Below are 22,620 nucleotides of genomic sequence, written 5' to 3' on the forward strand. Positions count from 1 at the left end.
GGGGTTTCTACCGCGGGGAGGGGCTTAAGGCGGAGTGGCGCACGCGCAAACTCCCGCTCGCCGGCCGTGACAGTCGCGGCAAAGGCTGAGGGAGGCTGGACTGTGCTATTGGGAAGGACGGGCACCAGAGGAGCCAAGAGCCCCATGCCCCGCGTGCCCTACATCTGCACACCGTACACATTTCGTTCTTCTTCACAATGAGTAGATCACGCAGCACACACGTCACTTGTCTGCCATCTACACGCATGTCCTACCCTCACTGGGTGCAAAAGGCGAGTCCCTAAAGCACACCGCCTGAGGTCCAGCTGGGAGAGGACGCGGAGTCCAGGAACCTCTCCTCTCGCGGGCGTCCCCGCCCCTTCACCTCCCACCCAATGTTTGTGGCCGGGTTGTCGCCGCTTGCAGCTGCTTTTGGTTTTTCAGAAATGACTGATTCCCTCCTCACCCAGCCGCCCTTGGATCACCGGTCGAGCTGAAAGTGATGAGGGTCCTCGCGTGCGTAGGGGTGGGGGTACTGGTGGAGAGGAGATGAGGGTGGGGGGAGGCGGCCAGGCCTCCAGTCTAACCACATCCAGTTGTGCGCAGATCCCTGGGGCTGGGATCTGAAGACCGCCCACAGCAGCCAGGGCTCGAACGGACTTTGTTGCCAACGCTGTGTAGTCGTGGCCAACCCACCGTGCTCTCTGTGCCTCAATTTCCTCATCTACAAGTGGAGGGAGGGATTTCCTCTAGTCTGTTCAGCTTGAGTTTTTGACACTAGCCCTGGGGCACTTTAAAATTAAGACAGCCAAGGCCTCCTCTCCTGCCAAACCTTCCTGAAAGAAGTCTCTGGATTCTCACCACCCTGACAGGTGCCATTATACCCCACTTTACAGGCGAAGAAATTGAGGCATAGAAGAGTTAAAGAACTTGCCCAAGGCTCTCCTTGGTCTCAGGAGGCAGAACCCAAGTTCCTTCCATTACACTAACCTTAGGAAGGTTTTTGACAGGACATGGAGTGCCATGTTAAATTCTCAAACTGGATTGTTAAGGAGTGTTACTTTCAAAAATTTAAGTCACTATTAATGGCATTAAAACAAACACGGAGAATTATGTCCATTGCAGCATTACACACCCAAAACAGAACTGGGTCATTAAGATGTTCATCAGTGGGGAAGTGGTTAACTAAACCCTGGTATGGATAATAGGAAATGTTTTTTCCAAATCGCTGATGTGGAAGGCACTCCAAGGTAGTAAGAGAAAAAACCAGGGGCGAAATTGTGTATAGTGTGACCCTTCTTCCCTAAAAAAAAAACAAACAAAACCTGAAAACTAAAAACAGAAAGGAAAAATTAGCCATACCAAAAAGGGAGATTTCCAGAGATACACACAAAAAAAAGGTTACCAAGGGCTGGGAAGAATAGAATGACTGCTTAAGGGACTCAGGGTTTTCTTTTGGAGTGATGACAATGTTTTGTAACTATAGAGGTGGTGGTTGTACAGCATTGCAGATGTCTTTTTTTTTTTTTAAGTTTTTATTATCTCTCCCCTTCACCATTCTCTTTGTTGAGACATCTTGCTGTGTCAGCTCTCCTTGCAGTGTCAGCTCTCCGTGTGTGCGGCTCTGCTCCTGGGCAGGCTGTGCTTTTTTCTCGCATGGGGCGGCTCTCCTTTTGGGGCGCACTCCTTGCCTGTGGGGCTCCATATGCCAGGGACATGTGCTCCTTGCATGCATCAGCACTGGGCGTGGGCCAGGAGACCCTGGGTTCCCTGGACCTCCCATGTGGTAGGCATACGCTCTATCAGTTGAGTCAAATCCGCTTCCCTGCATTGTCTTAAAATGCCAATGAATTTTACACTTTAAAATTAATTTTACTTTATGTAAATTTGTAAGAAAGAAAATGTATCAGAATTTAGCTCAACTCCAACCAGACTGGGAATCATCTGTCTGTAAAAAAACACTTGGAGGGACTTAACTCTGGTGGAGAGTGGAGAGTGGGGCCTGGGCTGGGGGTTGTTGGGTATGTTGGATGAGGGTGTGGGAGAGGAAAAGCAAAGAGAAAGCTGCCCATTCTGCATAACAAAGTAAAGAGAATTTTTAGTTTAGATAACCTGAGCAACAGGAAGAACAAGAAAAGACTGACAGGATTTGCATATTGGATGTGGGAAATGAGAACAGGAGTCAAGAACAGGCCCATAGGTTTCAGCTTGGGTAGGTGGATGGATGGCAGTGTCACTAAGACCAGAAAGTGACTGGGGAAAGTGGCACTGGATGCTGATAAAACTGTCAGATACCATAACTTAGAAGGCAGTAATGTACCAAGTTTGAAATCAAAGGTGAAGCGTTTGGAAAACAGAATCCTACTGCCATGGTTACTATTGGTTGTATGTTAAGGTTCTAAAAAAAGAAAAAAGCCAGGTTGAAAATTGGTATGGAAGGTAATTTATTTTAGCAACTCAGGGACAGGGGCAAAGGGCCATGGAAAACTGGATAGGAGACTCCCTCCCGAGGAGCAGATCTGAGATTCTCAATTAGTCTTCCCAATGACACAACTGTTACAGACCAGTGACTGTATCCTTCCCCTTTCTAAATGGAAGTGTTTCCTGCAGTTATTCTGTTCCCATTCCACCACTGGATGGTCACTGTGTAGGGCGCAGATAACCACAGGTCCTAAAATTAAAACTCAAATGCCTAACTGGTTAATTTCAGGTTGTCTTCTATGATTAAGTATTTTCTGAGAGAAAGTGAGAATATTTAATAACTAAAATGGTTAATTGTGGTAGCCATTAGAGCTGTTCACAAATATTCTGACTTGCCTAGGCAAAAAGGATTGCAGTTCTTTGCCCAGGTGAATTTGAGTTTGGCCCTGTGATTTGCTTGGTCCAATGAAATATGAACAAAAGGCAGTGCCCCTTTCACTATCTTCTTGGCTTTGTCACAATGGTAGGCAGTGTTTCAGTGACTGCTGTCACCCTACGTTAACCACTGACAAGTATTTAAGCACGAGTGGGAGAAATCTTTGTTTTAAACCAGTAGTTTTTAGTGTTTTAAGGCAACACAACCAGCCTATTCTGTTAAGAGAAACTGGCTTCCAGTCTTGTACCCTCCAATCCACTCACTACTTTGCAAGCAGTTTTCTTAAACTCCCATTCCATCAAACTGATAATACCCTCAGGGTTTCCACTTTGCCCTTGGGAACCGCTGTTTTTTTTTTTTTTTTTTTTTTAAGATTTCTTCCCCCCCCCCCCCCCCCCATTCTCTGTGTGTTCTTCTGTGTCCGCTTGTATTCTCATCAGGCAACACTGGGGATCTTTGTCTTTTTGTTGCATCATCTTGCTGCATCAGCTCTGTGTGTGTGTGGCACCACTCCTGGGCAGGCTGTGGTTTCATGTCGGGTAGCTCTCCTTGCACAGGGGCCACTCCTTGCGTGGGGAGGGGGAGGAGGGCACCCTTACACGGGGGCAACCTTGCGTTGGCCGGCACTCCTTGCATGCAGCAGCACTGCACTTGGGCCAGCTCACCACATGAACCAGAAGGCCTGGGTTTTGAACCCTTGGACCTCCTATATGGTAGGCAGTCACTCTCTCTATTGAGCCACATCTGCTTCCCTCCAACTGTCTTAACACTGCTGGAAAGGCCCATCCAGCTGCTTGTGACCCTCACCCCTGGCTTCTGCTGATCCTTTCAGATTTATCTCACAGTTATTACTGCTGCAGTTCCCTCCATTGTTTGTCATGTTCAACTATTTTTAGTTTCTCAGGCTTGCCATGTTCTTGCCTGCTACCTGTAACATATTTGTCACCTTGTTTTTGCAGCATAACTTCTACCATCCTTCAGATCTTGGTTAAATGTCTCTTCAGGGAAGTACTTTACACTAAGAGTGCATCTCAACTAAATTTTCAAAGGCTAAAATCAAATGTAGTCTTTCCAAAACAAAATTGCGTTTAACAGGAAAATATTTAGTATGGCCCCAGTTTTTAAATTTGAAAAAACAAAATTTCAGCTCCTTAGTTGTCACATTTCATGTGCTCAATGTCTACAAAAGGCTAGTGGCTACCACATTTGGCAGCAGAGATACATATTATCTTCCCTAATGAGTAATTTCCCTTTATAACTTGCAATGTGCTCACTCTTCAATATTTTTGAACCCTGAAAAAGGCCCATGACTTTAACTCTAAGTTGCTTAAATTCTTCAACCAAAAGCTCACAGTTAACGAAAACATTTAAAAAGTATTTTATTTTTAAACAAAATAACTGTCATTTCCACCTATGATCCTACCACACATTGTAACATTTCAGTCTTGAAACATTTCTGAAATTCTGAAATGGTGGTGATATGAGAAAGGGAACTGATGCCACCCAGGGGGAATCATGCCTTGAAATCTGCCTGTGAAAGACTGAACTAGTACCTTTACAGAATGTTTGGGAGATCAAAATGCCAAAGTTGTCTTGAAATACTGATTAATATATCCAGTGATAATATGGCTGTGGTGGTTTTAAAAATATGTAAACATATTCTTTGAATCCCACCCCTCCTTTCAAGAGTTGAAGCTTAATACTCTTCCCTTTGAGTATGAACTAAACCAGTGACTCTGCTAACAAAGAAAAAACCACAATATACTTTGGGAAATGGGTATGTATTCTCTGATACATTGAAGTAAGTTTTCTCTGGAATTAGCAGATGCCACTAGATGCCACTGTTGTTGCTTTTTCTAAAGATTAAAACGCAGGATCAATGAAGAGTTTAGAAACAACAAATCAAGTATCGATTATAACTAACTGGAACAGAAATTGTTAGATTATGTCAATAGAGAGTCAAGACCTTTGTTTTCACTACACAGAACTTTATTGTGAAAGTAAATTAAACATACAACACATAGTATGGCTAATGGTGGCAAAAGCAACTGATAGCTTAAGGCAAGTTTTAATGGAGATGAATTTAGAAAAGATGATGCAATGATGTAATTTTGTTTAAATAGAAATTATGAAAAATATCAAATTGCATCAATAACTTAATAAAAGTAGTTTTCAAAGCTTGTTCTACTGGAGAAAAAGGGCTCATGATCTTAATGCCAGCATTAAGACAGACAGAAGCAGCACAGTGCTAAATGACAGGGGGGAAAATCAGTATTTACAGAAAGATGGCAACATCAACATTTAATAATGTTTGATCTTATTTACGGGTGGACTGAAAGTCCTTAGCTGAAAGCAGTAGAGAAAAATGTACCATCATCATAATGTTATTTAAAAAAAACCAAAGCTCTGTAAGAAGATAACCTTAAAACACCACGGTAAGGACCACTTAAGTCAATTTTCGCAGGGGAAATAGGGCACTGAGTGTGTAAACATGTGAGCTGCACATCAAATTCACTCTAGTACTTAATCACAGAAGATCAGCATGATCTTATAAAACGTATTATTTATAACAAGTTAAACACTCCTTACCATGTATGATTTCAAATATAAAACAGATATTTTAATTTTGATACAGAATATCTGCTTATGAGTTTTTATATATACAATGAAAGTCATGCCTCCCTCATCTATCAAGTATATTTATATATATTTTAAATGTAATGACCTTATTGAGACTTCAGTTCATTTTCTGACCTGACCGTGTCAGTTTTTCAAACTTTAAAATAATGCCACTCATTATGATAAAATACATTTTTGCTAAAATTCAGAAATGCAGCAACATTTAATGAATGTGACTGTGAAAAATATTTGTAAGGAGGTGCCAAATGACTTAGCACATTTTTCCAGTATTGTATTAAAAAAAAAAAAGTTGCACTCAATTTGATGGTAAGCCTATTAAAAAATATCCTTATAATAATTCACCTCAAAAGGTTCTATTAATAATCCTTTTGGAAAATATCATATATATTTAACTGAATGTTTTTTCCAGAATTATTAATGGAAGGAAATGTATTTGTTGCAAGAATGAATATTTTCTAAGACTAATCTTTTATCATCCAGCATTGTTTTTACAAAAGCATGCAATATAAAATACACATAAAAGCAGCTATCTTAAAGACGATTTTAATACAGTTTTACCTTTGTAGCTGATTCGTCACTGTCCCCAGTTTAATATGCTGTTAAATATAAGAAGTTCCAGTATCCCTTTTCTGATTGACATTTTAAAAAAATCCCTGAATAAAACAGAAGCCAGCCTGCGACTTCTTTAAGCATTTCAGTAGAATATTATCTTCTATGAAGAATATCTCCACCCAAACTCATGATTACAGAACAAAATCTAAAACAGATCTGGGACAGATGAGAGTTAACAACAATTTTAAATTTGGGGTTTAAAAAGGAAATAAAGGGTGATTATTCGCATTTAAAAGGATACTGCAACTTTAACAACTGTAAACTTTGTGTTAGACGGCTGTGGCAGACAGCTCTGTGCTACTAGGTTTTTAGCTTGTAAATAATGCAAATACATCAACAGGTTTAAAATGCTGTAGACTATAAAAACACAAAAGAAAACTGGGGAAACAAAACAAAACAAGAAAACTAAGAATGCTTGCCTAAACTGAGGGAGTATAACCAACACATCTAAAAGTACAAGAAACTTAAGGGCAACTGATTAGGGGGAAAAACCCTCTAATAAATTTTTGACCTGTTTTTAAATGACATGAACTTTTAAATTAAAATGGAAAAAGAAGGCTTTACAAGTAGATAGTTTCAACTCGACTAAAATAATGCCAACAAGGTAAGCTTGCATAGAAAAAAATGCCAAGTTATTACTGGCTACATGCTTTAAAAAATCAGAAATGCAAGTATTATAATCATAGTGCAAAAACCATGGCAGTTTGTATGTCCGTTACTGCCTAAGGTTGAAAAATAGATCGTAGTACCTCCAGTTATCACAGTTTCTGGTCTTTTAATCAATTGTTTCTGCTAACTAGAAGCAATGTATATGTAAAGATGGGTGGCACATGTGCTGTGCTACTAATTAACGAAGCTTGAGGTCATCACCACCACCTAAATTGGAACCAGGACTAGGGTCTTGTTGTCTTCTTGCCTGCAATGACAAAATCATAATTTGGGGTCAAAATGTGCTCCAAAAATCAAAACACTATATATATATATATATACACACACACACACACACACACACATTAAATTTACATAAGACACAGAAGCACCTAAGAAAAGTTTGCAACTAAAAAAAAACCTTGTAACCAAAATCTCCACATTGTAAGAGGCAAAAGAACAATTAAAATTACAGAAGAAACATTTTGACAGTTTCCTTAAAAAAGAATAAAAGTTATTTTATATTCAAAAGAGCATTACCATACATATGTACAGTATATAAGAGAAGAACAAATTTAAGTTTATAGTTTTGCAATGAGACAGTTTTACTTTAACATACCAACCAATCTTAGAAGAAAATTTTCCCTTTTAGTAATAGCTGACATTTATTCAGCACCATCCTGGCTGGCACTGTTCTAAGCATTTTCCAGGAAAGAACTAATTTAATTCCTCCCAACAACGCATGACATAGGTGCTATTATTTATCCCCATTTTACAGATAATGAAACTGAATCAAAGAGAAGTATAAGGCCTGTAATTATGTCACCAAAAAATGTAGTAGTGAATTCCATCTCTTACTGAATTCCATCTCTGCCAAGTGGGTTTTAACTAGAAATCTCTGCCTGAAGAAAAAAAATTCAGAATTACTATTGGTAAAATCTTATCTCAAAGGTAAAAAAATTTATAAAATAAGAGTCCTTGGTATACACCTACTCAGAAGTTTCTTTATAACAACCCTTAAGAGGCTTGGCAATTAGCAGAATTGCAAGATTCACTTTAGAATGAATATTCCTATTAAAAACATATTTATGGCACATTAGTTAACAGGGAGCATCTACCAACTTACATTGTGTGTGGTGATACTCTGCTAATATAAAGTTTTTATGTAACATGGTGGCCCTTTCATCCATACACATTTACTTTCAATATTTTTACAAACTATAAAATGCCATGTTTCTTCTTTAAGCTTTTTTTTTTTTTAAAAGATTTATATTTTTATTTCTCTCCCCTTCCCCCCAACCCCAGTTGTCTGCACTCTGTGTCCATTCGCTGTGCGTTCTTCTGTGACCACTCTATCCTTATCCGCGGCACCTGGAATCTGTGTTTCTTTTTGTTGCGTCATCTTGTTGCGACAGCTCTGTGTGTGGTGCCATTCCTGGGCAGGCTGTACTTTCTTTTGCACTCCTTACGGGGTGTACTCCTTGAGCATGGGGCTCCCCTACATGGGGGACACCCCTGTGTGGCACGGCACTCCTTGCGCACATCAGTGCAGTGCATGGGCCAGCTCCACACTGGTCAAAGAGGCCTGGGGTTTGAATCTTGGACCTCCCATGTGGTAGGTGACCACCCTATCCATTGGGCCAAGTCCGCTTCCTGTAAGCTTTCTTTAATGCTTGTATATGTCAGTCAAGCATGAATATGTTTGCATCCACAACCTAGTTCCTGCAGCAAATTTTCCTATAGTAGTTAACAGCAACTCCATGTTAACAGTTATTTAGGTCAAAAACCTTGAGGTCATCCTTTAACATCTTTCTCTCACACCAGCAGTGAACTCTGAGAGCTCTACTTTTATCCTGAATCTGACCATTTATGACTACTCTCACTCTCATCCAAGCCACCATTATTTTTCACATGTATCTTTGAAGCTCCAGCTAGGTCATCATCTGTCAAGATGGTTAGATCGTTTAGATAAAAATGACAACTGCCTTATTCCCCATTTTTTTTTTTTTTTAAGTTCTTGGGCGCATCAGCACTGTGCATGGGTCAGCTTTACCACATGGGTCAAGGAGGCCCGGGGTTTGAACTGCGGACCTCCCATGTGGTACACGGATGCCCTAACCACTGGGCCAAGTCCGCTTCCCAGACCATTGTCTTCTTGCCTCCATGGTTTCTGGTGAGAAATCAGCACTTAATCTTATTGGGTATCCCTTATATGTTATGCATTGCTTTTCTCAGAAATTTGACATTCTAATTAGTATGTGTCTCTGAGTTGGTCTATTCGGATTTTTTCGGATGGGAGTACATTGTACTTCTTGGACAGGGATATCTATGTCCTTCAATAGGGTTGGGAAATTTTCTACCATTATTTCTTCAAATATTCCTTCTGCCCCTTTTCCCTTCTCTTCTTCCAGGAACCCATGACGCGTATGTTTGCATGTCTTTTGCTGTCTTTTAGTTCCCAGAGACCTTGTTCAATTTTTTCCATTCTTTTCTTCATCTGTTCTTCTGTATGTTTACTTCCAGAGGTGATTTCTTAAAGCTCTGCCTCCTCAAATCTATTATGATTCCAACGTTTTTAAAATTTCATTTATTGCACCTTTCATTCTCATAAGATCTGCTATTTCTCTATGTATGCTTTCCAATTCTTTTGTGCTCATCCAATGTCTTAATATCCTTTAATCTCTTTAACCATCTCATTGAATTTATTAAGGAGGTTTCAACATTGATGATTAGTTGTCTCCAACTCCTTCATGTCATCTGGAGGCTTATCTTGTTCCTTTAACTGGGCCACAGCTTCCTGTTTCTTGGTGTGGACTGTAATTTTTCTGTTGGTGTCTTAGCATCTGGCTTACTAGAGTATTTATTCTGGGTGCAGTTTTTCTCTTTAGTTTAGGGATTCCTGTCCTTTCTCCCTTGCTAGTTGTGCAGTAGGAGCCAAGGTTGGAGTTGGTGCTATAAGCTGTGGAGGCTCAAGCTGCCCTCATTGCCCCAAGGACTGATGAAGCTTCTCCCAACTTTCTCCTTTGCCAGGGGTAGGGACAGAGTCACAGCTGTGTGGAATAATCCAAGTCGTGCAGGCCTAGACTGCAGTTACCCAGAGAGACTGATGAAGCTTCATGCCCTTATCTCCCCTGCCTGGGGTGGGGATGGAAGCAGGTGTGGGTAGCAATCCATACAGTGTGGGTCCAAGATGACCGCAGTTGCCCCAGACTTCTAATTATTCAGTCTGTGCCAGCCAAAAGTACCTGCAGTTACCTAGATAGGCTGGTACAGAGCCTGCCAGCCTCCTCCCTGCCAGAGGTGGAGCTGACGCCTAGTCTAGGGCTGAAGGCTGATCTGGGTTAAAGAAGGTGGTTCCTACCATCACTGTGATTTCCAGTCAGCCCAGCTTCCCCTCATGCTGGGGGCAGAGCCAAATGGTGGCCACCAGCCTCTTTCCAACCTGGACAGATTCATATCCTGGCTTTTCCTAGGGTTATACCTTAGCTAGCCAAGTCTACTAATCAGTAGCTGAAATCAGTGGCCAACTGTCTCCTCCTCCCGTTTTTGGGAAAAGGAGCTTCCAATTCCAGCCACAGAATAGATCCTGGGGTGGCTTGTGCCACCAGAGCAGGATGATCACTGCCTCCACAGCTTGGCCAGTAATATCCCAGAGAGGCTGGCACAGGTACCCCCAGCTTCCTCCCTGTAGGAGGTGGGACTGGGACCTAGGCTAGAGATGCAATCTGATCTGGATGGAAAGAAGTCAGTCCCTACCAGCACTGTAACTTTCAGTCTGCCCCACTTCCCCTTGTGCCAGGTGTGGAGTTAAGATGGCAGCTACCGACCTCTTTCTGACTTGGATGGGTTCAAACTTAAGCTGTCCTTAAGACTTTTTTTTTTAAGATTTTTTATTTCTTTCTCTTCCCTTCCCCACCCCCCCCCCAGTTGTCTGCTCTGTGTCCACTCACTGTGTGTTCTTCTGTGTCCACTTGTATTCTTGTCAGCAGCACCCAGAATCTGTGTTTCTTTTTGTTGCATCATCTTGCTGTGTCAGCTCTCCGTGTGTGTGGCACCATTCCTGGGCAGGCTGCACTATTTTGCGCTGGGCGGCTCTCCTTACAGGGTGCACTCCTTGTGTGTGGGGCTCCCCTACGTGAGGGACACCCGTGCATGCCAGGGCACTCCTTGCATGCATTAGCACTGTGCGTGGGCCAGCTCATCACACGGGTCAGGAGGCCCTGGATTTGAACCTTGGACCTCCCATGTGGTAGGTGGGCACCCTATCTGTTGGGCCAAATCCGCTTCCCTGTTTTTAAAATTATTCTTTAGCCTGCTGAATTTACTCATCATTAGCTGAAGTTGGTGCCCAACTGTCTCTTCCTCCCCGTTTTTGGGAAGTGGAGCTTTTAATTTCAGTGGCAGAGCAGCTCCCAAGGCAGCTTGTGCCTCCAGTGGAGGATGTGCCCTGGCCTCTGTGGCGTGGAGCGCTCTACTTACAAATCTTCTCTGCAAGTGGGCAGTCTTTCCTTCCAACCCTTCAAGGATGTTGCAGGATGCTCTTCTGGTCTCCTGGACCCCCCAAACAGGTGCTTCAGCTAGCTCCAGATAGCTCTGGGTGTTCACTAATAACTGCTCTGACTCTAGGAGCTCCTAACTTTGCCACCATCTTGCTGGTTCTCCCCACCTTATTCACTTTTAAACAAATCAAATAAAATTTAACACTAACTTCTTTAATCGTTCCTATAAATCTTCATAACATGTCTCTGGCAGATTTTTACTATTTTGTATTAGCAAGACTACACAATGACTAAAATTTAGCACTTTCCTTTCAATTAACTAGCCAGATTAAAATTATGCTGTGTATGCTCACAGACTGAACAAGCTATGGAATACACATGCATTAGAAAAACAATTTATGTTTCTTACAGAATCAATGCTAAAGGTAGCATAAGGCAGATCAATTCTGAAAAATCAGAGATGGTGATATAAGCATCTGGTTTCAGTCAATGAAGGTTAGAAAGGGGCTGAACAATGAAGAAACACTGAAAAAAATCAATACTACTTATATATTTATAAATCACTACTGACCTACAAATAATACTTTGTGAAAAGGATGTTTTAGCCTTTGTCTTGGGATAAGAGTAATCTTCAAATTATTTTAATAATAATGGAATGACTCCAAATGACAAGAAACAATCACCGAACAGCTGGAATTTTCTGTTGGTCATGGCTATGCAGCAGTTTAAAATATATTTTTGGCAAAAGCATGGAGCCCAGGAATAAAGGCAAGCTGTTCTGCTATTTGTATTTTAAGCCTCTGTTTATATTGTGGAGAAAGGACAAAGGAAGATTAAAAGAAGACCTTATCAAGAGTAAACAGCAGGAAAAATAAGAGATAGCGAAGTCTGACAGGATTAGAGCACAAGAGATTGCTGGGAGGAAATTTAATGCTACAGGAGATGTATGGACTGTCATATAGATAAAGAAAGGACTTCAAGTTCAGTGAAATGGCTTCCACAGACTGGAATTTAACAACTGGATGAGTTGCCTCGAGAAGGGGGGAGTAGTGCTTCCTGACTACTGTGGCAATGTTCTGACAAAAGCTGGATATGTTTTAGAAGAAATTCCTCCATGGCTAATAAGCTGGACAATATGATGGCAAATAAAATCCCAGGACTCCAAGATCCTAAAGCATAGTCTTTAATTTCTGGTTTTTTTCCCCCAGTCAACCCACATGGGATCTTGACCTAACCCTTTATCCACAGTTATTTCAGTATAACGTTTTAATACAAAGCAGATGTTCACAATCCTGACTTGAGAACATAAATCTGTTTTTAATATTTATAAAGAACTAATATCTAGATCTTTTACTACAGACCTCTTAACTGCAAGTTGCTCCTGTTTTCTTTCTTTCAGTATACCATCATCTAGAAACATGGTAAATCCTACAAGGCAGTTATGGGATGATTCCAAAATGAAAGACAAAGAACAGTCCCCAAGCAGCTGGAACTTTCCCTATTGGTCAGGGCTGTGCAGAAGTAGTCAAGTGCAGGGTTATCCAAGTGAAAAAAATCTCCTGGTTGACCTCCATTCTGTTATTATCAAGATCATCAAAACTGCTGAAAACTCTTCACTGGAAAATACCTTAATAATTGAAAATACCTACTATTTATTGAGTGTGTACTATCTCAGATACTGTGCTAACCACTCTACATTTAATACTTGGCCAAAAGAGCATAGAATTATAGAACTGTAGAGCAGCAAAGTACTTCAGAAGTCTGGTGCAACTATCATTTTTCAGATTATGATAAACCTGTGACCAAGAGAGGTTAAGTGACACTGCTAGGGTCATATGGTTAACTGGTGGTAGATTCAGAACATAAACTCAGATCTCTGGAAAAGATAACCTTTAACTCACAATTAGTATTAATGTCAGCCTCCTAAGACATTGATATTCCTCCCTATTGCTAAGGTTGGCGGAGACACATGGCAGAAATATTAAGTTCTAAGATAGAGAAAGGAATGCTAATCACAAATCACTTTCTCCAAACTCACTAAAAAGGTCAAAACAAGATCAGCAGACAATAAACACCTGTCAGATAAGCAGACTTCTAAGAGCTAGTTCAAAAGTCATTCTCAAAATGACTGTTGTCTTATTTAGTGTGCAACTTAAGTTTTTAAAAACTTAAAATATAAGGTAACATTTCAAAATGAAACAAATAGAAATATTTTATATTTTCAGACCAGAGATGGCTCTACTACTTTAGCTCCATGACCTTTGGCAAGTTCTGTATCCTTTCTCAATCTCAGGTCTGCAAAATGGAAACAATCCTCAGCTCATTTAAAAACTAAGAATTGGGAAGTGGGTGTAGCTCAATGGTTTGAGCTCCTGCTTCCCACCTAAGAAGTCCCAGGTTCAATCCCTGGAACCTCCGTAAAAACAACAACAACAAAAAACCTGCTAAGTATAAAGCAAAAAGTCTTAGGGTATACTGCCTGACACTTAGTTAGCACTCATTCTGTTGCCATAATAAAGTTCTTTATCATTCACTAATTTATCTATAAGAACTTTTCAAATAACATTAAGAATATGAAAAAAATCTGCATCCTGCAGATAATTTTTCAAATTAAAACAAGGTTAAAACAATAAATTTTAAGAAAATTTACATCTTCTATTACAGAGAGCAAACCAACACTCTCCTTCTGTTAGTATGGGAGAAGACCAATCTGGTATCCTCTTCCTCTCTCATTAACCCTCTTCACGAAAGTCCCAGTTCACTTTCATTTACTGCCCTTACCCAAAACACATGCTAGAAAGACCCATTATAGGAAAATTCTTATGTTGACTTGTCCTTAGGTAAAAATAAGTGCTGGTACAGTTAAGTGATTTGAATTCTGAAGTTTGTGGGAATGTAAAATAAACAGAGGCCAGATAATTTTTCTTGGACCACACAGAATTGAAGGCTCCAAAAACATACAAAACACAAATTTAAAAACCACATAGAGACTTGCCTGTTTTTTATTTCAGAATAGTTTCCATATAAACTTCTGTGATTTGCTGAATTTTATTAAAACTGCCTATATTGGAATAAGTAATTATTTAACCCATTCTCTGACATTAAAGACCATTATTTATTTGCTAACAGCTTATAACCTAACTAAAGGAATGAATTTTCTAGATAATGGCAGAGAAAAGCTATTTTAGCATCCTGTCACTTTGCACCTGAATTAGGTGCCAAGAGCATTATATTAAAGTTTTGAGTCAAGAGGGAGGCCAATCAAGTTGAAGACACAGAGGTGGTGTACAAACTGGTATCAGACAGATGAATGACAGAGGTACCTTTCCAAGTTTTTGATAACTAGAACACTAACTCTGTCCCTTATTAACCTCAAACTTCTTTCACAAAAGCTAAAAGTAATTACAAATGAGTTAGTTATAGGGATGTATAATCTGAAGAGACCTGCCATGGGAAACACATCAACTGTTTTCAAATAGCAGAAGGCTTCTCAGGCAGAAAAGGCTAGTTCTATGTGGCAACAGATAACTACAGGCACTTCACAGAAGTAATAATGTCTGTAAATTATTTTTTCTGTTTTAACACCTGCTTTTTACTGAAATATGGAAAACAACACAAATCATATGTGTATTACTTGATGAATTTTCACACAGTGAACACCCCACGTAACTAGCATCTAGTTCAAGAAATATTACTAGAGACTGGGAAGCTTGCCTTGTACCCTCTTCCCAGATATTATTCAACCCCCAGGTAACTGCTATCTTTCCTCCCAAAAGAAAGAGTGAAGGAAAGCCCAAAATCCTTTACTGGTTGTTAAAAATAAAAAACCAAAAACACATCAGAATCTGAAACAGGTTGGTAAATGATTTTCATTTGGTCTTTTTCATCTGGACTTTGACTTTCACAAATTTAAAGTTCAAATATGCCTGCCTTTACTGCCACTCCAGATATGCTGTGAGCCAATGGGCACAGAAAGAAGGGATATGGAAATTAGTTTTCACTAAGCCCCATTCTAAGTATTAGGCAGCGACCAGCGAGCTAGGGTGTTAGCCCTGTTTCACAAATGAGGCTCAAAGAGGACAAGCAAATTTCCCCATGTCACAGGGCAACAAGCAATAGCACTATTATTCAAAACCAGGGCAACCTGATTTCAAACCTTCCAGTCATCAAATCACAGACTCTCAAGTTATGTTCTGCTAGCCACAGAATTCCCCGAAAACACCCCAGACTACCCCAAAGGGAGAGGAGAATATAGGCAGGACACAGATGATCTAGTCTTGCTTCACTAAAAGCAGAGTCCCTTTTATCTAGTTTACACATTTTGTTCTGTATAAAATTTCAAATGAAGAAAGGGTTTTGCACTTTTAAAAATAGCCTATGACAGAGAATACAGATAACAAGTTCCGGAACCTTCCGTTTTCTTTACTATGTGTTGATACCAAAAGCAAATTTTATTTTTTTTCCAAATAGGTAATAGAATCACGTGATACAAAATTCAAAAAGAACAAAACATAATGAAAAGTCACTATCACCTTCTCATTCTGAATACCAGCTACCTGGTTCCCTTCCATATTTTCTTTTTTTTCTTTTAAGATTTATTTCTTTCTCGCCCCCCCTCCCCTCATCTGCTCTCTGACTCCATTAGCTATGTGTTCTTCTGTGTCTGCTTGTCTTCTCTTTAGGCATCACTGGGAACTGATCCTGGGGCCTTCCAGAGTGGGAGAAAGCGGCTCAATCTCTTGCACCACCTCAGCTCCCTAGTCTGCTGCATCTCTTATTGACTTTCCTCTGTGTCTCTTTTTGTTGTGTCATCTTGTGCACCAGCTCTCCGTGCAGGCCAGCATGCTGCATGGTCTGGCACACCACGTGGGCCAGTTTTCCACTCATGCCAGCACTCTGCGTGGGCCAGTTTTGTGCTTGGACCAGCTCGCCTTCACCCGGAGACCCCAGGAATTGAACCCTGGACCTCCTATATAGTAGATGGGAGCCCAATCACTTGAGCTACATCCGTTGTGTTTTAGGTATTCTATTATACTAGGGATAGGCTGCACAACCAAGCAAATGGGAGCATGTATATTCCTTTTAAAAATATCCACAGGGTGGGAAGCGGATGTGGCTCAACTATTAGAATGTCTACTATATAGGAGGTCCAGGGTTCAAACCCAGGGCGTCCTGGCCTGTGTGGTGAGCTAGCCCACATGCAGTGCTGCCATGCGCAAGGGGAGAGAAATAAATTGATCTTAAGGAAAAAAACAAAAAAACCCACAGGGTATTACACACAATGTTATGTACCTTTTGCGTAGTTTTAATTATTTTTTTAAAAAGATTTATTTCTTCCCACCCCCTCATTGTTTGTTCTCGCTCTCTGTCTTCCTTTTTAGGGGCACTGGGAACCAAATCCAGGACTCCCATGTGGAAGGAAGGCGCCTAATTGTTTGAGTCACTTCTGCAGTCTATTATTATGTTTTCCTCCTTGTGTCTCTCTTTTAAAAAGGTTTATTTTATTTATTTCTCCCCACCCCCTTGTTGTTTGCACTTGCTGTGTGCTGTGTTTTTAGGAGGCACTGGGAACTGAACCCAGGACCTCCGATGTGGGAGGGAAGTACCTAATCGTCTGAGCCACCTCCATTCCCTTTGTTGTCTCTCTCATTATGTTTTTCTTGTGTGTCTTGTTGCATCATCTTGTTGGATCAGCTTGCTGCACCTGCCTGTCATGTCAGTTCACTGTCTTCTTTAGGAGGCACTGGGAAATGAACCACAGACCTCCCCTGTGGTAGGTGGGAGCTCAGTCACCTGAGTCACATCCACTTCCCCTCCTTGACTCTCTTGTTGCAACAGCTTGCTGTGCCAGCCTATTGTGTAAGTTTGCTGTCTTGTTCATCTTCTTTAGGAGACACTGGGCACCAACCTGGGACCTCCCATGTGGTGTGTGGGAGCTCAATCACCGCAGCCACATATGCTTCCCTGTATATAATTTTATTATACACCAATAACTTAACAATATTTAAGGTTGCTAACATAAACAATGTTTATTTCACTGAAATTTTTCATTTGCCAAATTAATAATCTGAAAGGTAAAGGAAATATTGTATTACTGAAACATCCTCTTCCAGAAAACCAGCAAAAGAAAATGTCGAATCCTACTATGAGTAATGGATTGAACGCTTTCTAAATTTTACAGATGGTGAAATGGAAACATGCCCAAGGAGTTTTGTAACTGATTTCAGGTTAAAAGACACTGGTGGAAATCAAAACCCTTTGGGCCACTAACCACCTGGAGCTGTGCTTCCCACTTTTAGTAACCTTAACTATCATATATATTAAATACTCATGAGCACCATCATTACAAATTTGGCATCAGGAAGAGGTTATCCAGACAGGGGTGGGGCATACCCTAAGCATTATGTGCTGCCAGGATTGCAAGCTTCCAAGGACCATTTACTGGATTGCTGCCACCCATGAGTTACCACTGTTCCTTGGCTATCTACTCCAGTCAGGCGTCAGGACCACCCACTAGAGGTATTATAATTATTTTCTGCCTCAGCTTTTTCTTTTCCAGGCAAAATGGTTTCTAATCTCTCCTGGCAGATTTATTTTTCAACTTAATCATCTTCACAGGTGGTGTGGAAATTAATTTCCCAGTGCTAGACTGTATTTCTGGAGAACTGGTTAGGAAAATTATGGTTTTTAAGTCCTTATTCTCCTGCCGTTAACCAAATATTTGAGAGAGCAGGTCAAGATTTCTGAGAGTTTCAGTTTCCTCAACTGTAAAAATAAGAATGTTAGATTAACTTATGTAAGGCACCCTAAAGATGAATTACAGAGGTTAACATTTTTCTCCAATATTCTCCCTTTTAGGAAAAAGGAAGTAAACTGTACAACCATCATCATCAACATCATCATCATTATCTAATTAGGAATTTCTTAAGGTTTAAAAAAAAAAAGGATGCAACACTCCAAGTGCTGAAAACATGCCCTGGAGTCAGATTCCAGCTCAATTTTCTAGATCACAATTCTCTACAATAACTGATGTTTTAAATTATAACCATAAAAGACTACAGGATCTTAAATCATTGATGAAAATTTAACCATTTTCTTTATGCTGTAGGTCATAATGCAAGCAAAGTGCCCTCTTACATTTCAGAAAACTAGAAGGATGGTCTTGTTAGCCTGATAGTCAATTAACTGGAACCAGCACTGTGATAAGAGCTTTTAGAGCTAAAGAAATACTTTAGAGCTTTTATTTACTGTAGACATACACTTACCAAACCCACCATACTAAGTGCTTTTACAAGCATTTTTCCATTTAATTCTCACAACAATTTCTTTGAGAAAATGGGGACCTGAGATTCTCTGGTAAGTGATAGCACAGTAATCTCAAGGCCTGACATGCTCTTAATCACTTACATAAAATTGAATGGCAATAACCTATCTGAGCAACAAATAACTGTTACTTCTATCAACATTCAGTATTTTTATTTATACACACATATACCCTCACAGAGCAAAATGTTTTTCTTCAAGTTACAGTAGTATCTGTAAGTAAGAACAAGCAAACTAACAATTTAGAAAAGATGATTCTTAGCCTCAATTAATCTACAATTTCATTAAAGGCAAAATACCTCCTAAAACCTCCATTATGTATAGTTTCTACTTAAGTATACCACAATTATCTGTTTTATATATTTATCTTCTCAAGACTGAAAGTTGTTCAAAGAGAGAAATCATGCATTTTCATCTATAAATTTCCCAGCCCTAATACAGAAGACAGAGTTGAGGATCACTACTTAATTAGTATAAACCAACATATTATAAACTTTTAAAATCTTTCCCAGAAGTCATTAACATATAACATTAACATATAAGAGTTAATCCTGTAACTTATTTTTGGACAGGAGCTCTTTTTTGAAGATCTCCATTTCACAGCTAAATACAGCACACAAAACACTGGTGGGTACTGATGGATAAAAAAAAAATACCAGGGGCCCTATCTCATTGGAGTTCACAATAAAGTAGAGGACGGACACATTTATAGTTGTTTCAATATACTATTCAATAAGAATAGTAATAGAAATAAGAGCTATGAAAACTACAAAGTAGAGGGCAAATCTGAAGGTGAATGAGGAAGGGGTGGACAGATAACTTTTAAGCTGGGCCTTGATGAATGGGTGGGAAAGGACACTCTAGAGAAGAAACTTCATGAGCAAAAAGGTTCAGAAGTGTCAGATAAATGAATGGATATTTTACATTTTAAAACTTCATACTACTAAAGACACAGGCATTCTGAAAGAAAATGGAGTGGGGAGTCTGATCACAAAAACTGTACAAGCTTCAAAGAAAACAAATCTTTCCTGTCCTATCTAGAAAGTATTCTGGGGGATATCCTCAATTGTTATGTCATATATCAGTGTATCAGATAAATTAACTCACTGAAAAAAATGATCTATCAGTTATTAAAAGATACTTGATTTCATTTCATAAACGAACCACTGAAAAGGCTTGATTTCTTTCATTTATTTTAAAAATACTATAACACAAAAGAAAATACCATCAATAACAATAGCAGCTGACATCTAGTCAGCACTCACTCCTGTGCCACATATTCTAAAAGTGGTTTTGTATGTCTTTACACATCCAATCCTCACAATGACCCCATGAGATAGGCACTTTTATTACAACTATTTTATAGTCTAGGAAACTCAGGAATAGAAAGGTGAAATAAATTGCCTAAGGTTACAAAGTGTCAGAGCAGACTTAGAACCCCCAGTCTGGTTCCATCGTTTGGGTTCTTAACCACTATCTTTGTCCATATACATACATATTTTTATACTAATTCAAGTAATAGTACACATTTAACTTTGTGTTTAAAAAATAATTGTCCCAATTATATAACCTTAAAAAAAACCCCATAAGTTATTAATTAATTCATTAATTTTTACACCCACTATGCCATGAATTCATAGGAAACAGGTCCCAGTAGCTCAGGATCCTTTCCACTGGTTCTCACAAAGTATGCTTCTCTGGATGGCATTTCAGTTGAACCCAACCCAGGTACCTTTCTCTTTGGAATCCTTCCTTTTCCAATCATTTTCCTTCACACATACATTTCAGGAAGCCCTTAGAGTGCTTAATATATTCAACATGTTCGTTCATTAATCTCATGGCCAAGATTCTTGCCTTTTACTTGTTTACAACCTAACCAACAGCATGCTAGGAAACACTAGATTCTTCTGGTTTTGCCATAATACCTGTGGGGCATTCCTTTTTGAACAGCGTTCATCCCCTTGATGTTTATAGCATCACCTTCCTTTATATTGATAGGGATATGGCCAAAGGAAAAATTCCATGTTTTCTAAAAGGCTAGAAAATACACAGTGGGATGCCTCTCTTCTTTTCCTTGGTTTGTCATTTTGGTGAATTACTGCAAGGTGGCGTTCAAGCCAAAACACTATAACACTGCTTTTAAATTCCTGGGAATTGTTCTATTTTAGTTGATATACTATAATTTTATTTTAATTTCATTTCTTTTGATTATCAAAGATGAACATGTGCTAACTTTTTCAATTTGTGTGAAATGGCATGTCAGCATTTAAGTTTATAAACTTGCATGCGATAGTGCAACATCTGACAGTATTCTTTTGAAAACACATTAGGTCATATTTTGATTATTTTTTCATTAGAATATATGTTTATATAATTTGTATTCCTGAACAGTTGCATATATATTTAAAATACTGATTTTTATAACTGAGGTCTGTTAAAGCAGGGTAGAAAAAAATCAAATGCCCCAATCAATTAAAAGATAGCAGATTTTAAAACTACTCAAGACTAAACCTCAGTGACTAAGACTGAGCTCATGGGTAATAAAATTGTAAAGGAACATAAGGAAGCGATTACTATAAAACTCGGAAAAATGCTTACTTTTGAGGGGAGGGAGAGGGTTGTGATTAGACAAGCAGATGGAAATGGGCTAGATGGTGGCTATCAAAATTTTATTTTTTGAGCTGGTTAGAAATTATAAAGGTGTTAACCTGTCACAATTGATTAAGCTATGTATTTTTTTGTGTGTATGTTTTCTTTTTTTTTTTTTTTTTTTAAGATTTTATTTTATTTTATTTTTATTTAATTCTTCCCCCTCCCTCGGTTGTCTGTTCTCTGTGTCTATTTGCTGCGTCTTGTTTCTTTTGTCCGCTTCTGTTGTCGTCAGCTGCACGGGAAGTGTGGGCGGCGCCATTCCTGGGCAGGCTGCACTTTCTTTTGCGCTGGGCTGCTCTCCTTACCTGGCGCACTCCTTGCGCGTGGGGATCCCCTACGCGGGGGACACCCCTGTGTGGTGTGGCACTCCTTGCGTGCATCAGCACTGCACATGGGCCAGCTCCACACGGGTCAAGGAGGCCCGGGGTTTGAACCGCAGCCCTCCCATGTGGTAGACGGAAGCCCTAACCACTGGGCCAAGTCCGTTTCCCTGTTTTCTTATCTGTATTTTATTTTACAATAAAAAAGCTTAAAAGAAAAAAGCTATGTTAATTTCATTCTTTGAGAAGTTAAAAAAATATTAAATGACCAAAAATTATTCTACTAAAAGATTAATAGTCAAAGAAAAATGGAAAGTAATTATTCCCAAAGTTTTAGTAATGTTTTTAAAATAAAAGGTAATTTTTACAAATAATTGGAAAAATTAAAAGGGGTAAAATATTTGGATCAATGAAGAGAAAATAGAAATTGTTTTAGTAAATGTTTTTAATGAGGACCCATAAATGAGGAATTCATGTGCACCTTAAAACTAGAGTTTCTTAATAGCAATTACATTTAATTAAACACAAAGACAGAAGAGTATAACTTTTTAAAAATGAAAGCAACATTAAAGTTAAATTATTTAAAAGCATTATGCACAAACATCACAAACACAGCCTGAGAGTTTGGGGGAAAGTACTAACCAGTTACTGCCAGCAGCTGTGAAACTCTCACCTCCATTTCCTCCCGATGAGACCTGTCTCTATCTTCAAATTCACGTGTCCTTCTCCGAGCCTCTTCAAAAGCGTGTTGTGCTAATGCATCCTCCTGCTGTCAGAAGAATATATAACATATATAACTTGTTTGATTTATAATGAATATTTAAAATAGGGGGTGTTTTCTTTTTTGAAGGAAATGAACAACAGTGTATTCCCCCAAACAAACACCATAAAAGAGGTATTTTTAAAAGAAAAATCCAGTATTTTCATGTTTTATATTGTACCTCCTTCAAAATAGTAATGTCTAATCACATTCTAACAATTAAAAATTCTTTCCTTAATCTAACATGAATAAAAGTGTAACTATCCTCATGACTAGTATTTTTTTCCTTATTTGATGTTTTAAAAACTATGCTAGTTTAAAATAGCTAAA

General features: G+C 39.3%; 1 protein-coding gene across 3 annotated transcripts in view; it reads right to left on the reverse strand.

Annotated features, from left to right (window-relative positions):
- Positions 1 to 4,803: 4,803 nt before the first annotated feature.
- CBFB (core-binding factor subunit beta) overlaps positions 4,804 to 22,620 on the reverse strand; it is an 85,426-nt gene continuing 67,609 nt past the window's right edge. The window contains exons 5-6 of one of the 3 annotated variants that reach the window (XM_004460889.3): positions 22,204 to 22,299; positions 4,804 to 7,004 (exon numbers count right to left, since the gene is read on the reverse strand). In XM_004460889.3, coding sequence (XP_004460946.1) covers positions 6,936 to 7,004; positions 22,204 to 22,299 — 165 coding nt within the window. In that variant the 3' untranslated portion in view covers positions 4,804 to 6,935. Of the gene's footprint in view, positions 7,005 to 8,722; positions 8,896 to 22,172; positions 22,300 to 22,620 lie in introns of those variants that run through there. The other 2 variants (XM_004460890.3, XM_058279880.2) reach the window with 2 other exon arrangements.

Source organism: Dasypus novemcinctus, chromosome 18 (assembly GCF_030445035.2).
Source record: "Dasypus novemcinctus isolate mDasNov1 chromosome 18, mDasNov1.1.hap2, whole genome shotgun sequence".
NCBI lineage: Eukaryota > Metazoa > Chordata > Mammalia > Cingulata > Dasypodidae > Dasypus > Dasypus novemcinctus.